This window comes from Geotrypetes seraphini, chromosome 5, assembly GCF_902459505.1.
Source record: "Geotrypetes seraphini chromosome 5, aGeoSer1.1, whole genome shotgun sequence".
Classification (NCBI taxonomy): domain Eukaryota; kingdom Metazoa; phylum Chordata; class Amphibia; order Gymnophiona; family Dermophiidae; genus Geotrypetes; species Geotrypetes seraphini.
Genome location: NC_047088.1, coordinates 39401947 through 39424920, shown reverse-complemented (window position 1 = coordinate 39424920; position 22974 = coordinate 39401947). Strand labels below are relative to the sequence as shown.

General features: G+C 43.5%; 1 protein-coding gene across 3 annotated transcripts in view; it reads right to left on the bottom strand.

Moving 5' to 3' along the window:
• MCF2 (MCF.2 cell line derived transforming sequence) overlaps positions 1–22974 on the bottom strand; it is a 197609-nt gene that overhangs the window by 40752 nt on the left and 133883 nt on the right. For all 3 annotated transcript variants that reach the window (XM_033946324.1, XM_033946325.1, XM_033946326.1), the window contains 4 exons: positions 16727–16842; positions 16567–16636; positions 13059–13151; positions 2288–2380 (listed from right to left, as the gene is read on the bottom strand). In XM_033946324.1, coding sequence (XP_033802215.1) covers positions 2288–2380; positions 13059–13151; positions 16567–16636; positions 16727–16842 — 372 coding nt within the window. The remainder of the gene's footprint in view (positions 1–2287; positions 2381–13058; positions 13152–16566; positions 16637–16726; positions 16843–22974) is intronic.

Here is a 22974-nt window from a genome sequence, read left to right as displayed (position 1 = left end):
GTGCCATTACCTTTTTCGCCCCTCCCGTCCCCCCCTTGGTACGCTACTGCTCTCCAGCTCTCCTTAGTTTGCCGGTTTTCTTTTTCGACGACCGGCACGCTTTCAAAGAGCCGCGCATGCGCGGCTGCTCAAAGTTCAATCTTCTGCTCTGCTACAACTTCCTGTTTCCGGTTGGGTCAGAGCAGAAGATTGAATACTGAGCAGCCGCGCGTGCGCGGCTCTTTTGAAAGCATTCTGGTCGCCGAAAAAGAAAGCCGGCAAACTAAGATGAGGTGGAGAGAGGAAGCTGGTTAAACGATCGAGCCGGCGTGCGGGTGGGCGGGTGGGGGCTGCGGGAACCGCACGATCCTTTATGCCTCACTGCGGTGACAAGACCATTCACCGCTCCACGGGGCAGTGATGGCCTTGTCCCCGTCCCCGCAGAGGCTGCTAATTTTCATTCCCCGTTTTTGGCGGGTTACCTGCGGCTAAACGCAGTAGCTGCGGGTAAACCGCCACCGTGTCATTCTCTAATACAAACTGAAGAAAATGCATTCTGGAGTGCTTGAATTGCTGCCCATCCAAAATCCATTACCACAGAAGCCAGTTTAAGATCTAGTTTCAGAGACAGAATTGACTGTAAGAACCAATTATTGACTCACTCATATCTTGTATTTAACAGCACGCAGACAGCAGGAAATACGTATCGCTCCATTTAGCCAATCCAGTTAGCCAGCCCTCTCCCTCGCCTCACTCTCTGCTAATGACGTAGCCAAAGAAATAAGGGCTACGTCATTAGCCCTATCATATGTACTGCAGGACACATCTCAGTAAGTTTGAGCCGTACAGCAGTGTCTGCTAGTCTTTCAGTTTAAAGTCTCCAAGGAATTGTATTTTCCCATAGAATTATTATGGTTTCTTTTTCATGTAAATCGCCTTGAGCCAAATGGTACGAGACCATTGGATATTTTCGCATCCCCACAGTTCAAATTTACTGCGAGCCTAGTCACAAGGTGCAGATGGCAGGAAATCCTTTGGGCTCCTTTTTACTAAGCCGCGTTAGGACTTTAACGCCCGTAATAGCGCACGCAACATTTCCGCACACGTTGAGCTGGTGTTAGTTCTAGAAGCGTAGCGTGCGGTAATTTCCTGCGTGCGCTAAAAACGCTAGCGCACCTTAGTAAAAGAAGCCCTTTGTTTCTATGGCAAATGCTAGAAAAAGGAAAACCTTTTAAGGAGAAGACATCCCAGGTTCTTAGCACTTGATTCAGATAGAGAGTGGTTATTAAAAAAGTTTTTTAAGTATAAAGATGTTACATTTTTGAATCAAAAAAAATTAGAATGTACCAAACATCTCCAGAATAACACAAAAAAAGAGGAAACAATTTTTGCTTTTGAGACCGCAGGTTTTAAAATTGGGAACAACTTTTGTATTAAGATTTCCATGTAAAGGTTTGGTTAATTTTAAAAGAATTAAGTACATTTTCTTTGATTCCACACAGTTATCTAGATTTATTGTAAAATGTAAATAATGCAGCGGTGACAGCGAGCATCCCTACCAATAGACAAGTATAATGCTCGTAATCAGGAATTTTAGGGTCCACTTCAGGCTGTCTTCCTTTTTTTCTTTTATTATGATGAAGTAATAATATCCGACTATTTGAAAACTCCTTCTATAATTATTGTGGACTAATGTACAGTAGAAAAATATTATACTTTATTAAGAACTCTTTCCAAATTGTGAAACTTTCCAGTTAAGAACATAAGAATTGCCGCTGCTGGGTCAGACCAGTGGTCCATCGTGCGCAGCAGTCCGCTCACGTGGCGGCCCCCAGGTCATAGACCAGTGCTCTAAATGAGCCCAGCCTCACCTGCGTACGTTCCAGTTTAGCAGGAACTTGTCCAACTTTGTCTTGAATCCCTGGAGGGTATTTTCCCCTATAACAGACTCCGGAAGAGCGTTCCAGTTTTCTACCACTCTCTGGGTGAAGAAGAACTTCCTTACGTTCGTACAGAATCTATCCCCTTTCAATTTTAGAGAATGCCCTCTCGTTCTCTCTACCTTGGAGAAGGTGAACAACTTGTCCTTATCTACTAAGTCTATTCCCTTCAGTATTTTGAATGTTTCGATCATGTCCCCTCTCAGTCTCCTCTTTTCTAGGGAGAAGAGGCCCAGTTTCTCCAATGTCTCACTGGATCAAAATAAGAATTATCCACGGATGATATTTTGCATACATGTTCAATGTCATGTACAGTAGGTTCTGTTTCAGGACCTTTTGCTATGAGAATTCAAAGGTCATATACTTACCTTCAATAGTAACTGATATTTTGCTAGCCGTTGCACTGGTTTAAGTAAGTAAGAATCCAACCCTAGTTTGTGTTCTAGTTTTCTTTGGCATTCCTGGAAAAACACACACAAACAAAAAAAAAAAAAATTAAGACAATAAAAGAGAAAAGTTTTAATCTACTGTAATAAAAACTGTGCATGTGTTTCAAACAGTCAGAATTTTAAAAACAAACTAACTAATTAATTTTCCTAAGTACTGGATGACTACTGGGAATGTTCTTATGTGTTAAGCACCCTAAAATTATGTGCCTATCAGAAAATAAAATGAAAATAATCCTGGACTTTAATAGGACTCAAATCAGACCATATAATACGTACAAAGAGGGCAATTATGTACATTTATTTATTTATTCAATTTTCTATACCGTTTTCCAACTCAACGGTTTACAAGCATTTTTCCCCATCTGTCCTAATGGGCTCACAATCTATCTAATGCACCTGGGGCAAAGGGGGGATTGGTGACTTGCCCAGGGTAACAACGAGCAAAATGGGTTTGAACCCACAACCTCAGGGTGCTGAGGCTGTAGCTTTAACCACTGCACCACTCTAGAAATCAAAGTGTAGCAGAAGTGAGCCAAGTAAAGGACAATGAAGCCATTGTGACATCACTGATGAGGTTGGCTCTTAGGCATTGGTGGAATGAGGCATTATGATGTCAGAATACCAGCTCTGGTTACCAGAGACAGAAACTTTTCAAACTGTTTATTTATTCAGTTTTCTATACCGTTTTCCCAGGGGAGCTCAGGACAGTTTACATGAATTTATTCAGGTACTCAAGCATTTTTCCCCATCAGTCCTAGTGGGCTCACAATCTATCTAATGTACCTGGGGCAACGGGGGGATTAAGTGACTTGCCTAGGGTCACAGGGAGCAGTGTGGGTTTGAACCCACAACCTCAGGGTGCCGAGGCTGTAGCTTTAACCACTGTGCCACACTCTCCCCAGTGGTTAACTGGAAAAAACAATGGTATGGTCAATAAAAAAAACTCTAGTTAAAAATTAGGTTTATGTTACTGTCTGGGCGCATCAGGTCGCCAAGCCATGGCCAATGCTCATGTGCCCTGCCATAAAGCACCTAGCAGCCCAAAATTAAACCTGCTGGCTAGAGAAACTGTCCTCCCACATCTGTTACCCCCTCCTTGTGTGGCATCTGCTGGTACTGACCCCCTATATGGGGGGGAGCCTCCAGTGGGCCAATCTGCTACAGTGGCACAAAACACAGATCCAGTGGCATAGTAAGAGGGGGCGGAGGGGGGGCAGTCTGCCCCGGGTGCCGTCTCGGTGGGGTCATGGCACCCGTCCTCCTCTCTGCCCCCCCCCCCCGCTCCTTCCCTGCTGCCCCCCTACTACCACCTATGCCCCTTCCCTTCCCCGTACCTTTTTAATGTTCCCAGAGTGAGCAGAAACCTCAACCTGCTGCTTGCACCAGCGTCAGCTCTTCCTCTTACATTACATCCTGGACCCACGCCTAGGAAATGGCATCAGAGGAAGAGCCGACGCTGGTGCAAGCAGCAGGCTGGGGTTTCTGCTCATGCTGGGAACATTAAAAAGGTACGGGGGAAGGGAAGGTGCATGCGTGCATGGCAGCAGGGGACGGGGAAGGAGCAGATGGGGTGGGGAGGCGGAGAAGAGGGCGGAGGAGGAGCGCCACCACCCTGGGCACCTCTCACCCTCGCATTGCCACTGCAAATATCACCCATAAGAACATAAGAATCGCCTCTGCCGAGTCAGACCACAGGTCCATCATGCCCAGCAGTCCGCCCCCGCGGCGGCCCCCTAGGTCAATGACCTGTAAGTGATCTATTACTCTAAAGCATTTGTACTGAATAGTACCCCTCTAATTATACCCTTCAATCCCCTTTTCCTTAAGGAATTTGTCCAGCCCCATTTTGAAACCCAAAATCGTGCTCTGCTTTACGACCTGCTCCGGAAGCGCATTCCAGGTGTCCACCACCCTCTGAGTGAAGGAGAACTTCCTGGCATTTGTTCTGAATCTGTCTCCCTTCAATTTTTCCGAATGCCCTCTAGTTTTTGTTGCCCCTGCCAGTCTGAAGAATCTGTCCCTCTCTACCTTCTCTATACCCTTCATGATCTTGTAAGTTTCTATCATATCCCCTTTAAGTCTCCGCTTTTCCAGGGAAAAGAGCCCCAGCTTCTCCAGCCTCTCAGCATATGGAAGGTTCTCCATGCCCTTTATCATTTTTGTTGCTCTTCTCTGGACCCTCTCCAATATCGCCATATCCTTCTTAAGGTACGGCGACCAGTATTGGACGCAGTACTCCAGATGCGGTCGCACCATCGCCCTATACAGCGGGAGGATAACCTCCTCGCTTCTGGTAGCGATACCTTTCTTGATCATGGCCAACATTCTGTTCGCCTTTTTCAAGGCCGCGGCGCATTGTGCCACCGGTTTCATTGTTTTATCCACCATAACCTCCAAGTCCCTTTCTAGGTTGCCCTCCCCCAATGATATCCCCCCCCATCATGTAATTGTACATCGGGTTTCCTTTCCCCATGTGCATGACTTTACATTTCTCCACATTGAAGCTCATCTGCCATTTATTAGCCCATTCACTCAGTTTGTTCAGGTCCCTTTGGAGTTCTCTACATTCCTCAACTGTGCTAACCTTACCGGAGAGTTTTGTGTCGTCCGCAAATTTTATAATTTCGCACTTCGTCCCTGCTTCCAGGTCATTAATAAATATATTGAACAGGATTGGTCCCAGCACTGACCCCTGCGGGACGCCCCCAATTGTAACTGCTCCCCTTCTATGCCCTTATATGGAAAGATGACTCTTGGCAGTAGTACTTGCTAGGGATCACCAGCATCATTTTGGAAGATGGAGCTGCAAGGGCAGGAGTGAACAGGGATTGCTCCTGCCTGGTCCTTAGCCACCAGGGATATTTACTAGTAGGTATGTCTGCGGGGCCTTCAGGAGGGTAGGAGGATCTGTGTGGGGGGTGCCACTGTAGTATTATGGCCCACTAGGAGGGCCATCTCAGTTGGGATCGGGTGGTGCCATAGGATGCTGCACAACAAGGGAAGAATGGATTGAGGGGGATCCCAAGAGGGGCTTTCACCCTTGGGAGAGGCCCTCTAGCCAGCAGGTTAAGTTCATGCTGCTGGCCCCTCTAAGGCAGGGCCGCTTGACATTCCTGGGCCGCTGACGAGATTGTTCAGAAGCAGCATTAATCTTATTTTTTTTTTTTTTACCATGGGATCAGAAACGTGCAGTACAGAGGCACTGCAGGTTGCCGACTCCCGATTAAATCAAGATGTGGTAAAAGCTTGTCTTTTAACGCACTTTGATAACTTCCCCCATTAAATAATGTGCTGGATCTAGCTGATCACCAAAACTAACAAAATTTAAGGGCTCCTTTAACAAAGGTGCGCTAGCGTTTTTTAACGCACGCACAAGATTATCGCGCGCTAGATGATAAATTACCGCCTGCTTAAAAGGAGGCGGTAGCGGCTAGCGCGCGCTTTTGTAAAAGGAAGCCTAAGTTTTAGACATGGTCTGATCATGAGAACGGAATGGCATAATCCACTCTCTTCTCATTTTTAACAGAAACATGAATCACAATCATGCTAAATACACTCCTGAACTGTTCAAATGATTTGTGAATAGACTTCCTAAAATTCTCATAGAAGAGAAAAATGATCTATTATCATAAATGTTTAAATCTCAAAAAACTAAGAGCAAAGGGTATTTCGGAAATAATTCCAAGATAAGACAAGCCAGCTGTTCCAATACCGAATCTCAAGTTCCCAGAGGACTACAGATCATCAGACGTATATTGTATGTATTACTTTCTTTTCTATTTGGATGTTTTTTGGATGATTATCCTGGTACATTGGTAGAACACTTCTCATAATTTCTTTTATATCCTCTTCACTGCTTCACGCCATCTTATCCCTTTCTTGTTCTGCATTTGCCCATCTATGAATGTTATTGTATTGTGGATAAACTTCACATTTGTTAATGATTTTGGTATTTTGTGTTCCTTGTTGGAGCACCCATATTGTTGGCTTTGTATTCTACACTTATAAAATCAATAAAACTCTTTGAGCTATAAAAATCAGAAGACCCGCAGGATTATTTATTTATTTATACTCAATATGTTTTATTGGTTTTATAATAACAGTGAATAAAAATACATATGCTTTGTAGTCATGCACAAGTAAAAAGTTTTACAGTGTGTTGACAGCCATCATGAAGAACTACAAGTGCAAAGGGTACTAAAATACAGTTGAATATCATCCACATTATCTACAACGTTAGGTGGAGTACAAGTCAACAAGCAGCATAATCATATAAAAATAATAATAACAACAGTTTATATACCGCTATACCGTGAAGTTCTATGCGGTTTACAAAAGATTACAGGAGGTACAAAATGAGTAAACTTAAGAGAGAAGAGAGTGAGAATAGGTCAAGAAAACCGTTATTGAGAGAGGTGTACGGGTCAGTTGTCTAGGTACTTCAGGAATAGGTATGTTTTTAGGCGCTTCCTGAATTCCTCGTAAGTGGTGGGCGAAAGCAATTGTTTTTTTTAGTTTGCAACCTCTGACTGGGGAGGGGAACGAAGTTCAGATGTGAGCTTCTCTTGTGTTTGTTGGTGGAGAAAGTGAAAGGTCCGTTATGCATTTAGGAAAAAGGAAAAAAAAATGTATCTTGTACACCCAAATCACATACATTTCCAGTCTTCATCAGCTAACGTATAAATTCCAAACTCACTATACCAAGCCATTCTCATTTGCTATACAGAAGACAACATATATACGGGAAAAGCCTGCTGAAAGAGATTTAAGTTGCTTAACAAACGTCACTGCTGAGAGCTCTTAAATAATCTGGCAGTGAGTTTCAAAATTTGGACCCAGCAACAGCTAATATATGAGCTTGAATTTCGTCCAGACAAATGCAGTGAAAAAGAAAGAACATCCAGCAAAGCGTCTTGGTGATTTATACTCGTTCATTCTAAGTTCAGTACTGAAGCTCAGAGGAGCCTCATGATTCAGTACCTTAAGAACTAGGGACATGACCTTAAACCAGATCCTCCACACGACAGGAAACCAGTGCAATTAACAAAGAATAGAGGTCATGCGATCACTTCATACTATGATTCTAGCAGAAACATTGGGATGGCTTTCAAAAAAGAAACAGGAAGGCCAAAATATAACTCATTACAGTAATCCAATGTCAAGATTACTAAAGATTGCATCCCTGTCTGAAAATTATCAACTGTAAAAAAAACTGTTTTGGGGCAATTGTTTTAATTTGAATCTTCATATACAATCTAAGATCAATAAATATATCTAAGAACATAAGAATAGCCTTACTGGGTCAGACCAATGGTCCATCAAGCCAGTAGCCCGTTCTCACGGTGACCAATCCCGGTCACTACTACATGGTAAAAACCCAAAGAGTAGCAATATTCCTTGCTACCGATCGAGGGAAAGCAGTAGAGGTCTGCACGGGAACGGGGATCATGGGAATCCCGCGGGGGTCCCGTGAGAATCCCCCCCCCCTAACCCACAAGACTCCCATGGGGACCCCCCTCTGGCCCACGGGACTCCCACGGGTATGGAAGGCTTTGGAAGCAGGGTTCGTCCATATAATATAATGGACACGTCAGCCTTAGTAAAAGAGGGGGTTTATAAGTTAATTACCTGAACAGAAAACAAAAAAAGGGTTCCACCAAAGAGATTCCACAAGGAAAACAGCAGCGCAAATACAAAATAAACTGTGGAATTGATGATCCTGTCAGAAGTAATTGCTGCTTTTTATGGGGACGGGCGGGGATGGAGGTAATTCCTTGCAGGGATGGGTGGGGACGGAGAGGATCCTGGCGGGGACGGGCGGAGATGGGTGGGATTTCTGTCCCCGTGCAACTCTCTAGAAAGCAGTGGCTTCCCGCATGTCTTTCTCAATAACAGACTATGGACTTTTCCTCCAGGAAATTGTCCAAACCTTTCTTAAAACCAGCTACGCTATCTGCTCTTACCACAACCTCTGGAAATGCATTCCAGAACTTAACTATTCTACTTCCACTTTTGTGGAGAGGGACTACATCTGCCCTTCTCCAGTCCTCCAGTACCACTCTAGAGACTCATTGAAAAGGTCAGTCAGCGGAGCCACCAGAACTTCCCTAAGTTCCTTCACCCTCGGATGTACACCATCCGGCCCCATCGCTTTGTCTACATTTATTTTAGTTAGCTCTGCATGAACACAACCCTCTGAAGATCGATCAGGGTCTACCACTCCTCCATCCCTATTCATGTTTGTCTTCTGTGGTGCCGGTCCCGTGAACACAGAACAGAAATATTTGTTAAGCAATTCAGCCTTTTCTTTATCAGCTTCTACATATTTCTTCCTTTCATCTTTGAGTCTCATAATGCCACTTTTGTACTTCTTCCTATCACTAATATATCTAAAAAGTGTCTTGTCTCCCCGTTTTACCATGTCTGCTATTTTTTCTTCCATTTGCATCTTTGCTTTTCTGACTACTCGACCAGCCTTTCTTAACTTTGCCAGATATTTTTGCCTGTCTTTCTCTTTCTGTGATCTTTTGTAGTATATGAAAGCTAACCTCTTATTCTTTACCTTTTCAGCTACTACTTTTGAGAACCAAAGCGAACTTCTTTTCCTCTTACTTTTACTTACTTGCCTCACAAAAAGGTCTGTTGCTTTTACAATAATTCCTTTCAGTTTTGCTCACTGCATTTCTACTTCTTCCAGCCATTCCTATCCAGACAATTCCTTTATGTAATCCCCCATCTGAACAAAGTTAGTTTTTTTTTAAAGTCTAGAACCCTTGCTTTTGAATGAGCCCTCTCTATACCTGTCTTTGTATTAAACCGTTCCATGCAGTGATCACTGGATGCCAAATGATCATCCACTGTAACATCAGAAACATTTTCCCCGTTTGTAAGCACTAAGTCCAGTATGACCCCATCCCACATGGGTTCCATTACCAACTGCTGGAACAGTTCTTCTTGTAGAGAATCAAGGATCTCCCTACTTCTAGAAGACCCCGCAATAGGGATACCCCAATCAACATCTGGCATATTAAAATCACTTATTAGTAAAATTTCCCCTTTTTTAGATAGATTCTGAATGTCTACTATTAAATCTCTGTCCACTTCTTCATTCTGTGAAGGAGGCCTATATATTGCACCAATGTAAATATATTCACCATTCCCTCTTTCCAAATTGATCCACCGTGCCTCTTCCTTGCCCTGCAGATCCTGTAATTGTGTGTCTTTAATATGATCTTTAATATAAAATGCTACTCCCCCTTCTTTTCTTCTTACCCTGTCTTTCCTGAACAGATTGTAGCCCGGTATAAATACATCCCAGTCATGGATCTCCGTGAACCACGTCTCCATGATCGCCACTATATCCCTCTTCTTCTATCACAGCTTTTAGATCCAGAATCTTGTTTCCCATACTTCGAGCATTAGTATACTGTATACTGCTTCCCAGACATTGCCCCCTTTTCCCGTACATGCAGAGGTATTCAGTGATTTACTTACCTGAGGGTTAATACTCACCTGGGGGCTTTGTTGCATACACAGAATTAAGGGAAGGGGAATTGGGACTTGTATACCGCCTTTTTGTGGCTTTGGCATTCGAAGTTGACATTCAAAGCGGTGGGCATTGGAGAATTAAGTGATTTGCCCAGGGTCACAAGGAGCAGCACTGGGATTTGATCTCGCAACCTCTGGGTACAGAGGCATCAGCTCTACCAGATGAACTCTGCCAGCAATCCTTACATCCATTAAACATAACAGCATGATTTCATGACTAACAGCATCAAAAGCATCTGATATATCAAGCAGCAAATGAATGGAAGTGGCTAAATCAAAGCCTTGGCAGATAACCTTGAAAGTAGTTAGCAGCAGAGTGTATGTGCCATGAAGTGAACAAAACTAAACTGAAAACGATCCAATATATTATGGGAGTCAATATGATCCTGTAATATTTGTTTCCATACTGCTTTCTCTTTTGCCTTAGACAAACGACTCCTTCAACTGAAAGAAAGCTCTGAAATGAGGGGGCCATAGGATGAAGATGAAAGGGGGGATACGTAACATGACCATTTATTTTTTTCCTCAAAACAGGACGGGATAGGACACCTCCCCCCCCACCCCGGTACCTTTTTTTAATCCTGGAGGCTGCCTCCTTTCCTGTCTTCCGGCAGTGGCAGAGCAGCGCACAAGGCAGGCGCAAGGTTTTTGCGCGCCTGCCTGGTCCCGCACCACTCACTGAATGGCTGCCGTCAGCAGCGATTCAGTGAGCGGCGCTGGAACAGGCAGGCGTGCCACTGCCGGAAGACATCAAGACAGGAGGCAGCCGCTGGGATTAAAAAAAGGTATGGGGGGGGAGGGCGGCTGTATTCACTATGGTACTTGTTTCTTCAGCGGGCCCCTGAAAATGAGACATTTCGGCATCCCGAAGCTCTGCTTGGGGACAATGGGACAGGCTACCTAAAAACGGGATGGTCCATTTCAAAACAGGACGTATGGTCACATTAGATATACGGGGGGGGGGGGGGGGGGGGAGGGGGAAAGGGGGGTGGTGTTGAAAAGTTCTCAGCCCAACAAAGAAGGGAATGACATGGAACCACGAAACTTACAAGTCATTCCACGTATTCACCCCTAAGTTCAACACACTTGGCACAGCGTGTCTGAAGTTTCTGTAACCTTTCCAAAAAATACTCTGATGTCTGGTCACTGAAACACTGCTGGGCAGCTGCAATCACCTCTGAATTTAATCTAATCCTTTGATTTATTTGCTGCATCATCCCTGCAAAAAAGGGCTCTATATGGTTTACATTAAGAGTTTGTACAGTATAATTCTTTAAAAATGTGTATGATTATACTATATATATATATAAAGAAACTAATCTGAAAGAGCAGAAAACAAGACAATGGGTAATTCATTCCATAAAGTGGTAAATAGAAATTAGCAAGAATGGAAAACTTGACTCCTTGACTGAACACCTTTAAACAATGGAAAATACAGCTCATAAACAGTAGATCTATGGCCACTTTGTTGTGGCAGACCCAAAGGCAATGGTACAACTGAGTCACCTAATTGTCCATAAAATATTTTAAAAATTAGACAGGCACATTTGAACTTGACTGAATAGGGAGCCAACACAATGATCTCAAGAGGGGCACCCTTTCAAACTCTTTCTACGGTTTGGAAACATAAAATAGTCAGATGGAGTATGATCTGGTGAGTAGGGTGGATGGTCTTTGCTCTGAAACCCCAACTGCGTCATAACATCCATCATTTTGCCAGCCTCGTGAGAAGGTGCATTGCCTTGCAATGAGAACTCCTTTCTGCAGCTTCCCTCTCCTTTTTTCTTTCAATGCCTCCTTTAATCGGCACAACACGTTACATTCTGCATTAACCGTTTGGCCCCTTCCTGATCCCAAAACACCGTTGGCCATGCCTTTCTTGCTGACTTTTTGGGTCTTGAATTTCCTTGGCCTTCTGATTGCCACCATTGCATGCAGTGGCGCAGTAAGAGGGGGGAGGGGGCGGTCTGCCCCGGGCAGCATGTTAGTAGGAGTGCCAGCACTCCTCCTCCTCTCTGCCTCTCCCCACTTCTCCCCTCACACGCATGTGCCCCCTTCCCTTCCCCGTATCTCTAGTTGAATTTGTTGCTCACAGAGGTCATCAAAATGCTCCAGGTGACCCCATGCATACAAAGTGACTTCAGAGGGAGAGCCGACAGGGTTGAGAGGAGCACATGGTTGACCGCTGTGAGCAAGAGATACGGGGGAAGGGAAGGGAGGTGTGCACAGCAGGAGGAGATCAGGGAAGGAGCGGGAGGCAGAGACGAGGGAAGGGACACCACCGCCCCAGGCTCCTGCTACGCCACTGATTGCATGGACTGTTAATTTGTCTCAGGATCTTAGTAGTGTAACTATGTTTCATCAACAGTAACTAGTCATTCCAAAAAGTTGGCACCAGCTCGCTGAAAATGCTGCAAAATCAACTTGGAAGTGATTCTCGTCAACATTCATTTGGGTACTGATTTGGCTCCCAACGGAGTGAGAGAAAGCTCATATGTCCCAAAATGTGTTAGTCAAAAACAAGGAAAAGACCTCAAACGCCCAAACCTCACCCTGCAGTGAAAGTCTTACTGGGGTATGATTGTTATCATCAGTCTAAAAACCTTGTTGATTTATTTAATTTATTACAAAAAATTAAGTGAGTATTTCCACCAATAATTGATTCCACATATTCTTAGAAAAATCCAAAAAACACTTAGGTCTCCTTTTACAAAGCCGCGCTAGCAGTTTTAGCGCACACACCGGATTAGCGTGCGCTAGGAGGCAGTAGCGGCTAGCGCGCGCTATTCTGTGCGTTAAGGCCCTAGCGCAGCTTTGTAAAAGGAGCCCTTAGGGCCTCTTCTATCACACTGTGCTAGCAGTTTGTAGTGCGTTGAGCCACGCTGAACGGCCAGCGCTGCTCCCGACGCTCATAGAGTTTTACCTCATGCAAAATTGTCATTTTTTAATAAGACATTAACTATTTTTAAATGTGGCCCTGCAAAGGTTTCAGTTTGAGACCACTGGTCTGGACAAACTGGCAAATAATTATTACCAAAGGGGAGAGTGAAACCTCACCAGGCCGTGAATTGTGAACAAATGTAGATTTTTCACATTGGTTCAACTTAATATTTTATTGAGAAATCATGAAAAATGACCGTACCTGAAAGAAAGTGCTGTCTGCAAACTGCCTCCAGAGAGATTCTGAGCGGGGCTTATTCTGACAGTACTTCTCATACATATGAAAATCCTCCCGCTGAAGTAAGAAGAGATACATTTTATGGCAAATTGCTAGAGCAAAAAAGACTTTAGGACAGAAAAAAAACAAACCCTAAAACAATTTAAATCGATGGATCACTCAAGTTCATAAAGGCATGGGATAACAACTCGGAGTGTTCAGGTTCAGTGATTCTATTTCATTGGCAGATTTTTTTTTTCATTGTGTCTTGTTTTCCTAACTCTGTATGTTAAGATGGTAATAACAGAGGCGTCAATATTTAAAGCATTTTTACCGACCAGAAAAGGCTTCTGGCTGGTTAACTAGGTGGAACAATCTGCCGATATCAGCGGCACTTAGGCCCCCTTTTATCAAACCATGTAAGGGTTTTTGTTTTTTTTAACACAGACCACTGTGGTAAAAGCTCCGACACTCATAGGAATTTTATGAGCGTTGGAGCATTTACCGCAGCGGTCTGTGATTTAAAAAAAACAAAAAACCCTTACACCAGGGGTGTCAAACTCAATCACATAAGGGGCCAAAATCTAAAAAATAGGCTAAGTCGCAGGCCAAATTTTTTCTTAAGATATTTAGGGGGTCCATTTATTAAGATCCGCTAAGTCTTAGAAGAAGTGTAGGGTTACAACCTCTCCAACCCCACGCCGGCTCTGTGATGTAAACAAAATAAATAAAAAATACTTTTCCTCTCTCTTTTAGGACCTAGTTCACACCTGCTGTCTAACATCAACTGTGGCAGGATACCCATTTCAAACCTGACATATTGTAATCACTAAATACAAAGTGAAACCATAACCGTGAATTGGTCTGCTGAAGTCAATTTGTATCAGAAACTTTTAACAGTTCATTCCCACCATTCTTCCACTAACCACGTCAAAACAGAGATGTGTATTTTAAGCAACGCTCATCGTTCATCTGTATGACTGTAGATTCATAGGCCATAATTCAGATTTGTAATACGAGTAACTCGGTGTCACAGTCCTTGATGAACAAAATGTTCCTGTCTGTTCTCTATAAATAATATAGAATCTGACCACGTGGCTCAAAAGTATCATTCACACAATACAAATCAATAACTCCCACTTCTATGGAAGTTGCGTCAGAGAAGGCAGGATGCCAGAGAAGGGAAGCTTTGGGCCTGGCGACTTTAAAAAAAAATGAGTTTGAAGAAAACAGTGGATAACCATCTCCAGGCGCAGCCATCAGGTGCAGCGCAGCTCCGCCAATGTTAAAAGGAGCCGCATCAAAATCGGGCCCTGCCGCCGCCGCACATTCCCTCTGCCGCGGTCCCGCCCCTCCTCTGACGTACGGGACCGTGGCAGAGGGAATGTGCTATGGCAGCGGCAGGGCTCCGATTTCGACATGACTCCTTTTAACATTGGCGGAGCTGCGCTGCACCTGATGGAGGGAGGGAAGGAACAGTGACGGTAGAAATTGTTTGGCGGGCCATATTTTACTACTCCGCAGGCCAGATTTGGCCCACAGGCCAGAATTTGACATGTCTGCCTTACACTGCTTGATAAAAGGAGGTCTTAACTAGTTAATGCCGCTTAATATCACCACAAACTAAAGTGAAAGTCAGCTATTCTGTGGGCAGTCTCGGAGAACTTAATCACCTACGTTAGGTGGCCATGTTGTACAATATAAAGTTAGTCCTATCTTTATACAGTGTTGCTTAGGTGGTTAAGTGAGAATATCACACCTAGGAGCTCATTTTCAAAGCACTTAGACATACAAAGTACCATATAAACTAGATTTCATGTTCAGGATAATCAAATTATGCGACCAAGTTAAGATATTAGACCAAATATATGCAAATGTGTTCCATGAATATTCATTTCGGGTATCTTGGAAATAGTCTTGGTTAAAGCCCTTCAGGGCCAGAGTAGATTTACGGTGCAGTTTTACTGCGTTTGCTTACCGTAGATAAATATGGCAATTTTGCTGCATATGTTCAATTGTACTTGCTTCTATATTTTTAAGAAAGCTTCATGTGAATCAACAAAGGGCAAATTAGACATTAACATTTTTTGATGACTTTGAATAGCATGAGCAATTTTTCTGGGATACATTCGTAATAGTTAATATATGTAGATTTTGTACGTATTGTTAAATAAAGTTATTAGCAGGGGCTCATTCAAACTGCATCCAACAGAAGCATTGATGTCACTTAGAACATATAGAAAATCAAAACAATGATAATAATAACAATGACACGGAGAAAAATAAACCTCAATTGTGAGAGGTTGGGACTACACAAGTGCCCAGCCCTGAACACATCATCACAGGTTTATAAAAAAACTCCGTATACGATTATATAAATAAGATTTTCATTCATTCATAGTCACTTTTTTTCAAAACACTTTTTTTATAAATGTATATATAGAGCAACTGTAAGTATGTCAAAAATTCATGATAAGAACCCCAAGCTTAACTAAATTAGTGATGAAGGCTACAGCTCAATTTCATTTGTGCAAGAGTTTTCAGAGGCACAGAATGCCAAAAAAAACCGCAATTAAAGGAGAAATACACTCATCTGAAAAGATGAAAATTCCAGAGAGACTTTCAGCTCCTAATCCCGACAGAAAAGACTTTCTGTTTCGCCTAAACCGGCTACTTCAGGGGATATATGCCATCTTCAGGTGTCTCCTTATTTCTTGCAATATGTTGAACATAAAGCTGGCTCTTCTCAAAATGGAGTTTGAGAAGAGCTCCAACTTGAGAATGGCTCTTCTCCATTTTGAGAAGAGCCAGCTTTATGTTCAACATATTGCAAGAAATAAAGAGACACCTGAAGATGGCATATATCCCCTGAAGTAGCCGGTTTAGGCGAAACAGAAAGTCTTTTCTGTCGGGATTAGGAGCTGAAAGTCTCTCTGGAATTTTCATCTTTTCAGATGAGTGTATTTCTCCTTTAATTGCGGTTTTTTTTGGCATTCTGTGCCTCTGAAAACTCTTGCACAAATGAAATTGAGCTGTAGCCTTCATCACTAATTTAGTTAAGCTTGGGGTTCTTATCATGAATTTTTGACATACTTACAGTTGCTCTATATATACATTTATAAAAAAAGTGTTTTGAAAAAAAAGTGACTATGAATGAATGAAAATCTTATTTATATAATCGTATACGGAGTTTTTTTATAAACCTGTGATGATGTGTTCAGGGCTGGGCACTTGTGTAGTCCCAACCTCTCACAATTGAGGTTTATTTTTCTCCGTGTCATTGTTATTATTATCATTGTTTTGATTTTCTATATGTTCTAAGTGACGTCAATGCTTCTGTTGGATGCAGTTTGAATGAGCCCCTGCTAATAACTTTATTTAACAATACGTACAAAATCTACATATTTGAATAGCATGAAACATGTAAAATAGCAATTAACATATAACAGTATTTCCATTTGTCATAAGGATGGGGTTTATCATCCCTACATACCCTTTCCAGGAAGCAGAATCCAACTTTCTCTGGTGCCCCAAGGCAACTTTCAAGCTTCTGTAGAAAAACTCTGAAAGAAAGTGAAATGATTCAACGTGGGACTGAAGACGGAAAACAACCTTAGGCTCATACATATTTTACGGACTCTTTGCTCTCCTACTTGTTGTGGAAGTCGTAGATCTCTGGCATATTTCCAAACAGAATGTTCTTGGTGTTCCTCAGGGAAGGCGGAAGGAAGGTAATCATGGCTGGATTTTCCATTTCAGCTCTATAACCCTATGGTGCCGAAATAAAAAATAATCACCATAATAAACTAGCCTTCAGACTGTATGTAGGCTTAAAAATATTGACAATATCGGCCTATAATCATCACTGTGGTTTTCATTTAGAATAAAGCAAAAAAACACAGGAGGGCATGGTAAAAAAATTAGTTTTCATTCCATACGAGAATGACTTGTGAACACTAGTGGTCTATTTGCTAATGTGTGTGAACTACTTTGCATGCATTAGTGCATCTTTACATGCAGTAATTTGAGTCAAGTGCATAGTTAGTAAACAGGCCCCTTTGAAATAATAGGCCTTGTATTTCTGCATACATTACATCACATTAAGGGCTCCTTTTACTAAGGTGAGTTAGGGCACAGTTCTTCAACCGCCGGTCTGCGGACCGGTGCCGGCCCGTAGAAAGTTCCTGCCGGTCCGAACAGAACCGGCGAAATTAACATCTTCAATTTCCTGCCGATCCGTGCAGGACCGGCAAGATCGAGGAGCTGTAGTTCGCGCAGGGCCGGAGAGATAATGGGGAGCCTCAGACAGTGTGCTTTCTCCCCTCCCAGCGGCTCTCCTTACTTACAAGCGCAGCGATTCAGGAAGGAAGCCTTGGAGCTTTTGCCGAGTCGGGCCGCCTCTGATGATGCAGCTTCAGCTTTCCTCAGAGGCGGTGCGACCCAACAAAGGACCCGAGGCTGCCTTACTGAATCGCAGCGCTGGCAAGTAAGGAGAGTTGCTGGGAGGGGAGAAAACTGCTGGGCATGGTGAAAAAAAAAGGGACAGCTGCTACTGGACCTGGAGAGGGAGAAGGAGAGATGCTGCTGGGAGGGGAGGAGGGAAAGGAGTCTGGGAAGCTGCTAGGCAAGGGGAAAAAGGGACAGCTGCTACTAGACCTGGAGAGGGATAAGGAGAGATGCTGCTGGGAGGGGAGGAGGGAAAGGAAAGGGAAGAGAGTTACTGCTGGAGGAGGGAAGGGAGAAGAAAAAAGGAAGGAAACAGCTGGCAGGGAGATTAGAGGAGGGAAAGGGGAAAGACAGGAATGAGATGGGAAGGGGGGTCAGCAGAGAAATTGAGAGGGATAAAGATGCTAGATCTGGTGTAGGAGAGATAAAAATGAAGAGAGCAGTGAAGCTGGAATGAATCGTGTAAAAAGGAGAGAGGGGCATAGGCTGGATGAAAAGGGGAGAGGGGCATAGAAAAAAGACAAATACCATTTGGAAGGGGGAGAGGTCAGACAGTAGATGGAAGGGGCAGATGCTGGATTGAAGAGACAGAGATGGTAGACACTGGAAAGAAGAGAGTGAAAAGAAGATGAAAGCAGAAACCAGAAACCAGAGACAACAAAAGGTAGAAACAAATAATTTTATTTCTATTTTGTGATTAGAATATATCAGATTTGAAATATATATCCTGCTAGAGCTGGTGTTAGACATAACTTGGGATTGCAAAGTCCAGGCAGTGGCTTAGGGTTCTCTCTGACCAGGGGGCAGTTGCCCTAGTTGCACTCCCCTAACCCTATTCCTGCTATGTGTGACTGCGGTATTCTGTTAGCATGATATTTCTGTGTAGCATTCTGTAATAATTTGGCGTATTCAGTTTTCTTGATAGTAAAGGGGATATATATGAAGGGGAGGGGAGACAGGGGTTTTGTTGATCCTTGCTCTGTATTATTTGTATTTATAAAATGACAATTGTACAGAATATTGTTTCTTTTTATACTTTAATAAAATACATTCAGTATAAAATCATAACTGAGGCTTGTGCGGATGGGATCAGATGGTTTGCGAGGACCGAGCTCGCGGAGACGGAGAGGAAACGGGGTTTTTAAATTTCAGTCCTAGTAGTTTGCCGGTCCACAAAATAATTTTTTTTTCCGCTGGTCCATAGGTGTAAAAAGGTTGAAGAACACTGCATTAGGGCATTAACGTGTGGAACAGTGCGCGCGCTAGCATTGAGCTGGCATTAGTTCTAGCCACGTAGCACGCAGTGTAACACGTGGTAATATCCTGCGTGCGCTAAAAACATTAGCGCATCTTAGTAAAACGAGCCCTAAGATATGTTAACCTATTAATAAATATAGCCCTAAGTGTTGTGTCAGGGTATATATGGAACTCTACAGACAATAAGAGAATATAGGGGGTATTTGTCATGCTACATTTGAGCACTGATTTGTGTTATTTAACTCATGCTAAACGGCTCTAACGCTGGGTGTGGTGCCCCAATGAAGCATTAATAGGTTATGCCACATTACAGAGTAATGAGATGCAATTGCATATAAAGCAATTCATTGTTATGTAAATACAATAATATGGCTTGTGATGTGGGCAGGATTTCCAGCTTTTAGTTCAGAAGCACTGAGCTACAGCCTGATGTTCCCAGGCCACATGTTAAAGGGACGGCACCCTAAAGGTGTATTGTTGGCCAGAGCACCCTAGCCCTAAGCTGTAGGACCCTCCATGGTCCCCAAATCAATCTCTAACCAGATTCCCCCAACTATCTCGCAGTGTCCCTCTCCTAACTACATACCGCCAAAGACATTATTCTTCCCCCACCCCAGGTTCCCACACTCTCCTGAAAGCCCCATCAGTTGCAAGCAGTTCAAACTCCTATTGCTGACCTACAAGTGTGTTCATTCTGCTGCCCCTCAATATCTCTCCTCCCTTCTCCCTCCTTATACACCTTCCAGAGAATTCCGTTCCTCAGATAAGCTGCTCTTAGCTGTACCCTTCTCCTCCACTGCCAATTCCAGCTTTTTGCTCCTTTCATCTAGCTGTCCCCTATGCCTGGAATAAATTACTCAATTTGTCTTCCAAGCCCCTTCCCTTCCCTTGTTTAAAAGCAGACTGAAAACCCACCTTTTTGATATAGCCTTCAATCCTTAACCCTACTGCCCACTGCCCACCAACCCAGCCAGCAGATTAACCTTAACTGTATCCAAGACATCCTGTTTGTCTGTCTTGTCTGTTTAGATTGTAAGCTCTTTCGAGCAGGGTCTGTCTTCTTTGTGACTTTGTACAGTGCTGCGTACGTCTGGTAGTGCTATAGAAATAATTAATAGTAATAGTAGTCCTATCTCTGGTGCCTAATGGTTCAGGTAGTATTCGTTTCCAGCCTCTCCTGCCCTGATGGCACCTTCATCCAAAATGGCACCAGCAACCCCTAGCAGTAGTCTTGTAGTTGCACTCCTAGAGGTCATGTTTCCAGTAAAGAGCATTTATATGAGGTGGCTCGTAGCACGCTTTACTACAGGAGTCAACAACCTGAGATACCGAAGGAAGGTGATTCCCATGCTGTGTGCGTTTAGTATACAACACTTCTTACGTCTAGTAGACGTGGTAGTAAATCAATCAGCAGTACAAGCCCCTCTGATAACTCACCCCTTCCATGAAATTCAGATACAAGTGAAAACACTGGAAAGAGATGAATATCCAAGGAGCTAGCCTGAATATTTGCTTTGCAACATAAGATAAAATACCGATGGTTGAAGGTTTACAAGGAAACAATGAAAAGCAACTTTTTCTTGTATTGTTTGAGCAATGGAAGTGTGAGCGAGTAAAATCTTGATCAAACAGAGCAAAGTCCACGGTCAATAAATATGTTTAATAGGTACAGCGCTTGTTCTCAAGAAAATGAAGAAATAATAGTATTTACTTTCCCATGCCGTAGGGATCAAGAGTTCACGGGAAACGGTGCATAACTAACAAGAGCCCAAGAGAATGAGAACACTTCTTGAGTAAGCCATGGAGCGTAGGATAAAACTTATTTTGTAATTAACAACTATGTGATTATAGAAATTTCTAGACTGCACCACATTGAACTCTTTTTACAGAGCAGCAAAACATACTGTAATTTACTAACCATCAATGTTGTAGGCTAGAAAGATAATTATTTTAAAGTTTAAAATCCTACTATTTGAAGATGTGGGGGAGAGAAGGAGAAGAATATTTAGAATGTTCAACAATCGATTCAGATAACCTGAATCACAGGGGGAAAAAAGTTCTGATTACATAGCTGGTTCCAAACATTATAGCAAAATAGGTAATATCGTTTGGGAGACAAAAAGAGAAATATGTTATTTAAAGTTAATAAATGTCTATTATGCCATTTTATAAGTTCTGAGTAGATTTCAAAGCATTAGTGCTAAGTACATCGGGCCCGATCAGGGCAAGAGAGGTTCATGCCTTGAATGGGCCAGCGGCTAAAATTCCGCAGCACTTCACTGGACAGTGCAGTTGAATATCTGTTCAACCACCTATTCCAAAATGGGGCAGTGGAGAGGTGGTCCAAGGTGAGGAGCCAGCACTTATATGCCCATAGGCCTTATTGCTTGCTGGTGCCCACAGAGATAAGCAGTCAGACCTGCATAAAAGGTTGGCCTCATGGTTATGCAGGTACTGGCAATGGGTATTGGCCAGAATCCAGATAACTTCTAGGCTACAGCTGCTGGGTCTTCAATCCCATCCTCTTCCTAATCTTCCCACTCCAGTCCTCTAAACCAACCTCAGATCCAATCTCCCCTACATATCCAACTTTTTTGATCCCCCTGCACCTCTATTCTGCTCCCCCTAGCTTTGATCACCCCCATACTCTTATTTCAATCTCCCCAATTCAGTATCCCTCTTGATTCAATCTCCCTATCCAACTGAGAACCCTTCAATGCTCATCTCATCCACTGCAAACCCCTGAGTATGTTCTGAACTTACCCAGGGATCATCCCAGATGGTATAATGGGAGGGGGCAGGAATAGTCCTCTTCCAATCTTGCTCTGTCTGATTCTGGTAGGGCTACCAGATGTCCAGGAAAACCTGGACATATTCTCTTTTTAGAGGACTGCCCAAGTGCCCGAGGAATTTCCCAAACCCAACAGTTCTTCCGGATTTTGGAAGGCCCCAAGCTCGGGGCCACGTCTGAAGGGCCTCCAAGCTTGCACAGATGCATTATGACATAACCATCATCTGCGTATGCTCAGAGGCAGACCTGAGCTCAGGGAAGAAGAGACAACATCTGGGGGAAGTATGGGGTGGGACTGGGATGGGGCTATGTGTCCTCTTTTCTTCCCAATGAAATCTGGTAACCATAGGTTCTAGGTGCAAAATGGAACCCATTGATCTCTTGCAGTAGTCTCACGTTATTACTGCTAGGGGTCAGTGCTGCCAGTTTGAACTCTGAACCAGACAGGGTGGGAGCAGGAGGAGACTCCCAGGAGCTATCCATGATGGTTCGAGGGTTCAGGGTGGATAGGAGGAGCATCCAGGGTGGTGTTCTCAGTTGGACGGGGGATCAGAACTGAGGGGCGCTTGGAGAACCTTGCAAATAAGTGTCTTCTATGGTACACAGTCAAAAGTGCGGAGGACAACGGCACGCTGACAATCCTGCACCAACATTTGAGAGCAGGAGAAATGCATGCCGCTGCTTCTGCCGCTTTGAGGCCTTCCGTTTTACACTCGCGGGAGGGAGGGTGTGGGGGAAACCCCCTGACTACACTTAGAATGGCTCATGCTCCCATGGGGGGTTGGGTTTTGGGGGAAACCCCCCCCCAGTACACTGAAAGTGTAGTGGGGGGTTCCCACACATCCCCTTAGAGCGCAAAAGGGAAGGCCTCAAGGCGGCGGAAGTGGCGGCACACATTTGTCCTGCGCTGAAATGTTGGTGTGGGATTGTCAGCAGTTTTTGACGTGTCACCATCTTCTATAGGTCCCAGCAGAATATTGGTTATCACATGTTGGTTATGCCTCATACTGTCAGTGCCCAAAACTGTAGATGGAGCGGGTAATGACATTTTTTTAATAAAATAAATAAATAAGATAAACATAGCTTATCCTTGAATAATGGGGTCTAATTTAGTCAGCAACAGTTAGCACTTACAAAATAACTAGCTGCTGCTGCTGACTGAGTATTAGCCAGATCATTTCATACACAGATCTCCGCAAGAACCAAAGAACCGTCTAAAGTAAGAAGCCCATATACAGAAATCTGGGACCCTCGATGAAGTTACAGGGAAATGCTTTTAAAACCAATAGGAGGAAATTTTTTTTCACTCAGAGAATACCATATTTTCACCCATATACCACGCACCCGTGTAAAATGCGCACACGGGTATAGCGCGCAAGGAACAAAAATTTATGTAAAAAAATTTTA